General features: G+C 52.9%; 3 protein-coding genes across 5 annotated transcripts; 2 read left to right on the top strand and 1 right to left on the bottom strand.

Moving 5' to 3' along the window:
- The first annotated feature begins 1,581 nt into the window (after window positions 1-1,581).
- On the top strand, window positions 1,582-3,843 carry LOC149318304 (uncharacterized). Its single transcript, XM_089508320.1, has 3 exons — window positions 1,582-2,591; window positions 2,763-3,275; window positions 3,829-3,843. Exons 1-3 carry the CDS (start codon window positions 1,950-1,952, stop codon window positions 3,841-3,843), a joined length of 1,170 nt encoding a protein of 389 aa, XP_089364446.1. The 5' UTR covers window positions 1,582-1,949.
- LOC149318303 (uncharacterized) lies at window positions 3,578-5,124 on the top strand. Of its 2 annotated transcripts, XM_089509388.1 has the most exons (4): window positions 3,578-4,286; window positions 4,395-4,550; window positions 4,663-4,797; window positions 4,916-5,124. In XM_089509388.1, exons 1-4 carry the CDS (start codon window positions 3,929-3,931, stop codon window positions 5,050-5,052), a joined length of 786 nt encoding a protein of 261 aa, XP_089365514.1. In that variant the 5' UTR covers window positions 3,578-3,928; the 3' UTR covers window positions 5,053-5,124. The 2 variants fall into 2 exon arrangements, with proteins under 2 accessions (XP_089365514.1, XP_089365513.1); XM_089509387.1 differs by having other exon boundaries at window positions 3,578-4,550.
- Window positions 5,125-5,199: 75 nt separating this feature from the next.
- On the bottom strand, window positions 5,200-8,066 carry LOC149318302 (uncharacterized). 2 transcript variants are annotated; one of them, XM_089507783.1, is made up of 3 exons: window positions 7,058-8,066; window positions 6,701-6,946; window positions 5,200-6,361 (listed from the first exon to the last, which is right to left on the bottom strand). In XM_089507783.1, the coding sequence occupies exons 1-3, from the start codon at window positions 7,533-7,535 to the stop codon at window positions 5,565-5,567; spliced, it is 1,521 nt and encodes a 506-aa protein (XP_089363909.1). In that variant the 5' UTR covers window positions 7,536-8,066; the 3' UTR covers window positions 5,200-5,564. The 2 variants fall into 2 exon arrangements, with proteins under 2 accessions (XP_089363909.1, XP_089363908.1); XM_089507782.1 differs by having other exon boundaries at window positions 6,701-8,066.
- Window positions 8,067-8,482: the final 416 nt, after the last annotated feature.

Raw genomic sequence — 8,482 nt, 5'->3', positions numbered from 1 at the left:
TTACAACAGTAAAATATGTCAAAGTTACAATAAAATCCAAGAAGAAATTAATCCCTATACCCACCTCCTAGCAAACATATACTGGAAGCTGTTTTTAGTCTCAAAGCAACAGATGCATCAAAACAGACACTAGAAAGCAGTTGCAATGCTTCTACCGGCTCCAACCATTTAAAACTGCTTTCTCTTACAAAATCCGGATTTTGTCTGACATCTGGACACCAATATACCACTTTCGCAGCCTCCTTTCATCCACAGCACTTACCAAAACATGTAAGTAATCTGTTGAATGGGTTGCCCATGAACTAATTAGTATTCTTTATGGCCTAAAACAAGAAGTGGACAACAGCACTGGAGGGAGGGAGAGAAAGCCAGTTCATTCACCAAGAGGCCCATGCTGTGTGTACCAGCCAAACCAGGAGTGACATCATGTTACTTCCAGTTTCAATTTTATGGCCAATTTTGGGTTGCATATGAAGCTTTGGAGGTTGTGGCATGGGGAAGGAAAAGGCAAACTGCCATATTTTGGGATGTATTTGCAGGTGTTTGTAGGCAAATATTGGCTGAAAAAATATTAGGGGCCTGGGAGCCAGGAGGGGCACTCCTAGGGGGTACACAATGGGTTTGAATGGCTATATGTAGCCCACACTTCACCATCCCTGACTTAAAGGGACTCTTTGAATAACAAAACAGAAGTTCTATTTGAAGTTTACCAAATGGAGAAACATATAGGTCTTGTCAGTCCCATGCTGTTAACTGATTTATTAAGCAGTATATAGAGCTAGAAGAAGCGATTTAATTATACTTTCTGCCTGGATACAGAGTAGGGCTGTACTGAAACAGAGTACTGTTTCCTCTTCCTTCCATTTCTGTGATCCATGACAAGGATTTGGGGGATAGCCATTAATCCATTGCTATCAAAAGGATAACAGGGGGCTTTAAAGAGAGAGTGAAGTACTTATGGAACTGCAGTGACACAGTTATTATAGCTGGAGTAATTTTGCAATGTAAGTATCTTGGAAAATAAAAGAAAAAGAAAGGAGGCGGATAGCTACATATATAGATAGATCAACCATCAGAAGTATGATATACCTTTATCATTTACTTTTTCAGCAACCCAAGAGATACAATTCGCATACAGCTTTATGTGTAAATGTAGGCACTGGATGGAAAAAGCAGTCTGAATGTGGGTGACGTCACTGTACAGAGCATTTCTTTCAACAATGGAAAAATAGGTTTAAAATGGTAACCTACAGCATTCAAATGATGGATTTAAAGGAAACAGGGAGAAAAAACGATTATTAGAATAGGATGCATTTAAAGACTACAAGATTTCTTTCTTTCTTTCTTTTTTGTCTTCCAGCTCTCAGTTTCTAATAGCTTTCTGCTGGGGTTGACACATGTGCTGTATTCTGTAAGAAATTAAAACACTCCTCCTAAGTACACACCAGGCAGTAACAATGGCAGAGTTAAGAAGGTTAACAGACTCTGGCGGGCTACAGACGGGCAGGGAAAGACGTCTTGGATGTGTATTCAGCTCAATACGGAGCCTCCAGACGGCCCGCCCCGGGGGCGTGCTTCAGGTGTTGGAGCTTCCACACGGGGGGCAGTGAAGACGCCCCACCTGGGTCCATTTCGGACCCGGAGCTTTCATACGGCCGCCTCGGAGGACGCTGCAAAAAGAGAAGCAGCTTCCGCACGGGCGGCGCAAACCGCGGCTTTTTTTTTTCTTTTGCCGCATGAGAAGTGCGCAGCTGCGGCAGTCAGCCAGCAGCCGGCAAGTTCCCTTTTCCCAACTGCAAAGTGCGCATGTGCACCGTTAAAGGGCCCAGGTCCCTTTAAACTTTTTTCCCCGCCCTGCCCAAGAACAAAGGTGGCCTCCTGCCAGCTGGTGATCAGCTGGTGTTGGCATCCTTGCCCGCTTGCGCATTGCGAGTGCCACCACTGGCATCATGGATGCCTCCTCTCCTTTGTTCCCTGTGGTCTTAATGAAGCTGCAATGCACAGCCACAGCTGTCGCCGCTGCCACCGCCGTCTTCCCTGCCTCCTCTGCCCCCTCCGCCTCCATTGCCACTGCAATGGAGGTCCCATCATCCACCACCATGACAGCTGTAGACTTGGATGACAGCAGCAGTGATGATGATGATGGCACAGAACAGCGAACGGCAGCGGCTGCCATAGCGCTTCATATGGCTACTGTTGGCGGTGCCATGGCCCTGGCCAGAGTGGCACGTCTCCGCCGATGCTGGCAGGTCCCTGCATCGCACGACTTGTGGGACAACTTTGTCTCAACCATATGGTCTGACGAGCAATGGAGGCATTTCTTCCGAATGCCCCGTGCCCTCTTCCACAGGCTTGTGGGCATCCTGCGCCCAGAACTGGAGAAGGCAGACACAGTGATGAGGAAAGCCATCCCGGTGGAGAAGAGAGTGGCCATTGGTGTCTTTTCACTGGCACACAAATCCACCTATATTGTGACGGCAGCGCTGTTTGGGACTGGCGTTGCCACCGTGGGGGAGATCGTGGTGGAGTTTGCCCTGGCCATGGAGAAGCTGCTGCTGTCAAGGACCGTGTACCTGGGGAACGCACGTGAGGTAGGGACAGCCACACCACCTTCCCTTTAATCTTTGGCAGCCCTGTGGTATTCTGTGTCAAGTGTCACCCCCTCACTGTACATTTGCTGTTCTTGCTATGGTGCAGTTGCGCATGTGTAAAAGAGTTGTCATCTCAATTCCTCTGTTTCTCTCCCTTCCTTTCCCCCACAGATTATGGATGCCTTTGGTCGCCGCGGCTTTCCACAAGTGGTTGGCCTCATGGACGGGTGCCACTGCCTGATCATACCACCCTTGGGGCTGAGGAATGCCTATGTCAACAGAAAGGGCTCCTATTCTGTCATCCTGCAAGGGACATGTGACCACACAGGAAGATTCGTGGACGTGGAGCTCGGGTGGCATGGGTCAGCACACGATGCCAGGGTGGCACGGAATTCTCTCATCTACGAGGCCATGGAGGCTGGCATCTATGTGCAAGGGAACCCCAGCATCAACATCAGAGGCCAGCAGATCGGGCCCCTGATACTGGCTGACTCTGCCTACCCCATTCGGAAATGGCTCATGACACCCTTTAAGACCCCACGCACTCCCAGACAGAAGATCTTCAACAAGAAGTTGAATCGCGTCAGGGGGGCCGTGGAAAGATCGTTTGGCAGATTGAAGGCGAGATGGCGCTGTCTCACTGCCCCACTCCTGGTGGTAGAGGAGAACGTGGTGCCCATCCTGGTATCATGTGTCATTCTGCACAACATCTGTGAGACCAAGGGCAGGGTCCTGGATGAGGGCATGCGATATAGGCGCCGTTTTGTGCTGCCCGCCCCGGCACCAATCACAAGGGATGAAGAGAATGCCAAGAAGGCAGCAGGGGAGGCTGTGAGGGATGCCCTGGCAGATTTTTTCCTGACAAGGAGAATCTGAAGGATGGCTCCTGTGCCATCATCTGTGATGTCAGAGTGCATTGTTCTGTAATAGCATAAGCACATGAATAAATGTATCCCATTATCCACAGTTTGAGTCTGCCTATCATTCCTGATCTGTGCTGTGGGCATGTTTTGCCACGTGCCTGAGGGGGACACACACAAACACACACACACAAAAGGTCTCCTGGCGCCTGTTTTCCTGGGTGAAAAAGATACATCAGCTCCAACTGCCAATTGCCCCTTTGACAATGTATCAATCTCCCTCAAATTCAAGCTTTCCTAATGGCCCATTTGAATGTATCAATGGGGTACTCAGAGGGCATCTATTGGGGGAAAGATTCAAACTGCTCCTCTGAAAGCTTTCATTGGCCTAGGACCACCGTGGCCTAACGGCCCAGAGCCACAGGTGCCCATATATACCCGTGCGCAACTGTGAAAGACCCCAGGACGGCGATCAACATGGCAGAGCCACGCAGGAGGGTCCCGGTCCGAATCGCCTACTGGACCGATGAAGAGGTCGGGATCCTCCTGGACTCCCTGATGCCACAGGCAGCCGCGAGGAGGGTGATGGCCAGCACCAACAAGCCCAACCGGGGGCATTTCCTCGAGGCATCTCGTGCCCTCCGAAACCGAGGGTTTCAAAGAACGCTGCACCAATGTAGAGTTAAATTTAAAACTCTGAAGGCAGCGTTCTTCGAAACCCTTGAGGATTTCGGAGAGGCGCCCCCGGTTGACAGGCAGCCACCATTCTTCTCGCGGCTGAAGGACCTGTGGATCAGGGGAGATCGGCCCAGACCGGAAGATCGCCGTCCTCCAGGTAAGTCAGAGCTCTTGCCATGCCCTGTCCTCCCCTCCTTGACCCTTCCCTTGCCCTCCTCTCCTTCCTGCATGGTGCCAATGCCATCCCTCCTCTTCCCTTCTGCAGGCGTGCGGCCGAGGCGGAGGCGGAGGGAGGGAGGGCACCCTGCCAGGTCGCCCTCTCCACCATCCTCGGGGGACGAGGATGTCCCCGAGGGTGGGCCACAGCCAGGACCAGCTGCTGTGGCCCCTCCGCAGCCAGAGCAGGCTCCTCTGGCGGAAGGTAGGTCCCCAGGGTGAGGGGTGGGGGTTGCCTGCCTGCAGCCCCCACGACACTTGTGCCCTTATCTGCCATGCCAGCATGGTAACTTGGGCCTTTCCTTCCCCTTTTGCAGGGCTTCATGTCCTTGCTGCTGCCGCCGTCGCGCAGGAAGAGGAGCCTGGGCCGAGCCGCCGCCTGCCAGGACAGCCAGGGCACTTGGCCCTCGATGCCAGTGCCCTGGATCGTGTCCTCCAAGCCCGGCAGCAAGGTAAGTGTAGTGGTGAACCCAGGGAAGGGAGCGGGGGCACCCAGAAACCCTGCCTGTGGGAGTGGGTGATGGGCTCCACAGGCTGACCCTAACCATCTTCTTTCTTTTCCCCCCACAGAGAACCGGACGGAGAGGAGGTTCGCTGCTCTCGAAGCAAAGGTGGACAAGCTGGCAGAGAAAGTCTCCTCCATGGAGGAGACTCTCCAGGAACTCCTCCGCCGGCTGCCCGCCCCACCGCCTCCTCCCCCTCCCTGAAGCAGCTTCCCTTCCCTGCCCCCTCTGCCATCCCCCCTTCACCACCCCCCTTCACCCTCCCCCTTCCTTTTGTATATATGTACATAGTGAAAATTTATTGTTATTGTTAATAAAAAAGTTTATTTTTAAAAAAAAAATTGTGTGGTTAATTATGCGCAACTGCGGCGGTGTGGCTGTGAGTGTGAATGAGATAGCTTAGGCGCAACTGTGCAGTCTAAAGCTAAGCAGGAGTGGTGTGAGGTAGCAATCTCCAAACTCTGTCCTCCCAGGCATTTGGACTTCATGTCCCAGAATCCCAGACCACAGGGCAAGGTGGCTGGGGATTCTGGGAGATGAAGTCCAAACGCCTGGGAGGACAGAGTTTGGAGATTGCTGGTTTGGGGACCAGTGAGCCAGGCATGGTGGGAGGAGAGAACAGGAAGGGTAGAATAGGGTAGATGGGCTGGGAGGGAACACATGCCCTGGGAGGCGAAATGATGTCTTTATGGGACATCATGGGACCTAGTGCCTTTTCAGTGCTCCCTGCCCCTTGATCCCAGGCCCAGGCCCCCTCTAGTTGCCCTTTGCCTTTGGGGGCGGGGTGTGGGCGGTGGGACTGCCACTGACTGACTGAAGAGGCTGGAGGATGGGCCAGCCAGAGGCTGCTGAGCCGGTTCCACCTCCATGGCAACTGCCTGCTCCTCAGCTGGAGGGACTGCTCTTGCTGGGGGCTCCTGTGGCCCTACTTCTTCCTCCACGACCCTGGGGACAGCAGCCCTGCCTCTTCCACCTCTTGCTGGGGGCTCCTGCTGCTCAACCCCTTCCTCCACGACCCTGGGGACAGCAGCCCTGCCTCTTCCACCCTGCTCCCTACGTACCCTTCTGCGTCTCGGGCCACCCTGCCCTCCCCTCATGACCTCCAGCATTTGCCCCATCAGAACAGTCTGCGCTTCCATGCTGGTGTTGAGTCGCCTCTGCTCCTGGACTGTGGTCTCATGATGTTGGTCTGACCTCTCTAGTGCTGTCTCCTGGTTCTGAACGCCCCTCAGTTGAACTTCCAGTGCCCTTTCCATGAGCTCCCTGCGGGACTGTCTGCTCCTCTCCCTTTCATCACAGGCCCGCTGCCCCTGCTGCATCAGTGCTGTCATTTTCTCTTCTGAGCAAACCTTGAGCACATCCACAGCTGCCACAGTTCTAGTAGCTGCTGACGGACGGACCCTTTTCTTCTTGGTGGCAAGGCGCTCCTCTGCTGACATGGCAGCTATGGGATTAGCTGCAGGAGGTTCTCCTTCTCCTTCTTCTTCTTGTTCTGCTTCAGTTCGTCCTCCTACTATGGGACATACAAGCAGAGAGTCATAGAAGCCTACAGTTAGCAGAGACCCTGAGGTTCATCTAGACCAACCCCATTCTGCCATGCAGGAACTCTCACTCAAAGCTGTGGCAAAGGGTGGAGCTTCAAACTAAGGGCGTTGGGAAAGGACAGATTTACATGCAAGGGAGGGGTGCCTTAGGAATGTGGGACACATGCAGGACATGACCATGCCAGGGACACTCACAATCCTACTTGCACAGCAACCTTGCAAACATACCAGCACAGTAAGCAGTGAATGAGACATGCCACAATTGCGCAGTTGAGCCATGCATTTATAAACAAAAATATAAGGTTTACCTTGCATACTCTCTTCGGTCTCACTGCCATCGCTGGCGGGTGCACTGGCCCGAGAGAGAGGTGAACGGTCACGGTAGCTGCTGGTCGTGGAAGAGGATCCAGCACGAGATGGTGGTCTCCTTCTGGAGCTCCCAGCCTCAGCAGACATTCGTCTGAGCACGGCACGGGGGTCCAGAAATCTCTGGCTGCTGGAGGAATCACCTGAGTCGGGGTGTTCCTCCTCCTCCTCCTCCTCCTGCTCCTCACCTATATGACAAGGGACAAGGGTCATCTCTGGCCTGTGCCTACCCTGGGGCCACATCTTCCCCTTGTCCCATTCCCCCCTGCCTTCCCCCCAGGGGCCCTGGCACATCTTACCCTGACGAGGCATCAAAAGGTCTTGGGCACATTCAAGCTCCGGGGTCTGCTCCTGCTCCTCCTCCACCACCACAGGCTCGGCTCTGGCTGGCTGGCCCGCCGGGACCCTCACGCGCTCCCCACTGGTGGCTAGTCTGTGGGGTCTGATGCTTCCATCACTTTTGATGAAAGCATGCAGCTCCTTGTAAAAGGGCGGGGGGGCGCCCTTTGTAGTACCTTTAGCCAGGGCATCTCTGTATTGTTTGTATTGAGATTTCAGCGACTTGCATTTTCGGCGACACTCCTCCAAGGTTCTGTTGTGGCCCTTGACTTTCATGGCTTCTTCCACTTCTCGATATGTGTCAGCATTCAGGTAGGACTGCTCCAGTTTCTGCAAAATATTTGGCTGGGACCATATAGCTATGAGGTCAGCCGTCTCAGTATGAGACCAAGACGTCCCCCTGCCTTTTTTCGGGGTGCTGGTGGATGGCTGAGCCATCCTGCCTGGTGGCAAAGGGGAGCCGCCACACAGCTGTGCCAGGAGCAGCCGAACTGTGCCCGTTCCCAGGTGAAAATGGCGCAGGAATGTGTGTAGGGGGTCACTTTAAATCCCAAACTTTCCCTTATCACTTTCTACAACCAAAACATCCGCCGGCAAAACTTACAACTTCCCGCGATTCTAGCAACGCATGCGCACAAGTGGCTCTAGGGTTAGGGTTACGAGGCTTAAAATGCGCCGCAGCTGTGCCGCAGCTTCCACAGCTGCATGGCAGCGGACGTTGCAATTTAAGCTTGACTGCAAACCACGCATGTCCCGGACCCCGACCCATTATGCGACGCAGCTGACACGGAGCTTTTAAACCGGCAACTTATATTTGCGGCGTAGCAATTCTGACGTACCGGTGCAGCAGCTTACATACGGAGATGCGCACGTACGCCGCAAATCAAAAAGAAGCGGAAAAAAGCAGCACCTTTTTAATGCCGCTTCTTCCCGCTTGGGGCGTGCGGGGGGCGTGTTCATGACGGCATTCAGGGAAAGCCCGTCTGAAGGCTCTACCTTCATGACGTCATGAGTACATCCCTTTTTGCCCGTCTGTAACCCGCCCCTGTTGTCCCAGCAACATGTCACCAGGTTGAAATGAGCGAGAAACACTGATAATATGAGAAAGTGGTGGGGGGAAAAGAATAATAAAACCACAAGAGGAAAACTGCCAAAAGATTGAAAGAGAAAAAGAGAAAGCCTTTATAGTCGCTGTTTCATTAGGGTGAATCTGATTTTTATAGTGTGTAAAAGAGGCTAAAATATAATCTCCTTTTGTGTAATGTGTGTATTTAAGGAAATGTATCATCAGCAGTTTTGTTAAAGACTGTGTCAGCATTAAAAAAAAATCTGTAGAGATATTCATGGGGAAGCTGTACAGGGAGCCAGTTCTCACTCATCACATA

The sequence above is a fragment of the Sceloporus occidentalis genome, unplaced genomic scaffold, assembly GCF_023333645.1.
Source record: "Sceloporus occidentalis isolate IW3139 unplaced genomic scaffold, rSceOcc1.0.p SCAF_2, whole genome shotgun sequence".
In the NCBI taxonomy this organism is placed as follows: Eukaryota; Metazoa; Chordata; class Lepidosauria; order Squamata; family Phrynosomatidae; genus Sceloporus; species Sceloporus occidentalis.
The sequence above is the reverse complement of the archived record's forward strand: the minus strand, read 5'-3'. Positions and strand labels throughout refer to the sequence as shown.

Excerpts from the sequence above, each read along its gene's own strand:
- LOC149318304 (XM_089508320.1), top strand. The coding sequence starts at position 1,950 with ATGGATGCCTCCTCTCCTTTGTTCCCTGTGGTCTTAATGAAGCTGCAA. Across the intron at positions 2,592-2,762 it reads ACCTGGGGAACGCACGTGAG|ATTATGGATGCCTTTGGTCG; the intron begins GTAGGGACAGCC and ends TTTCCCCCACAG.
- LOC149318303 (XM_089509387.1), top strand. The coding sequence starts at position 3,929 with ATGGCAGAGCCACGCAGGAGGGTCCCGGTCCGAATCGCCTACTGGACC. Across the intron at positions 4,551-4,662 it reads GCAGGCTCCTCTGGCGGAAG|GGCTTCATGTCCTTGCTGCT; the intron begins GTAGGTCCCCAG and ends CCCCTTTTGCAG. Across the intron at positions 4,798-4,915 it reads CCTCCAAGCCCGGCAGCAAG|AGAACCGGACGGAGAGGAGG; the intron begins GTAAGTGTAGTG and ends TTCCCCCCACAG.
- LOC149318302 (XM_089507782.1), bottom strand. The coding sequence starts at position 7,535 with ATGGCTCAGCCATCCACCAGCACCCCGAAAAAAGGCAGGGGGACGTCT. Across the intron at positions 6,362-6,700 it reads GACCGAAGAGAGTATGCAAG|TAGGAGGACGAACTGAAGCA; the intron begins GTAAACCTTATA and ends TATGTCCCATAG.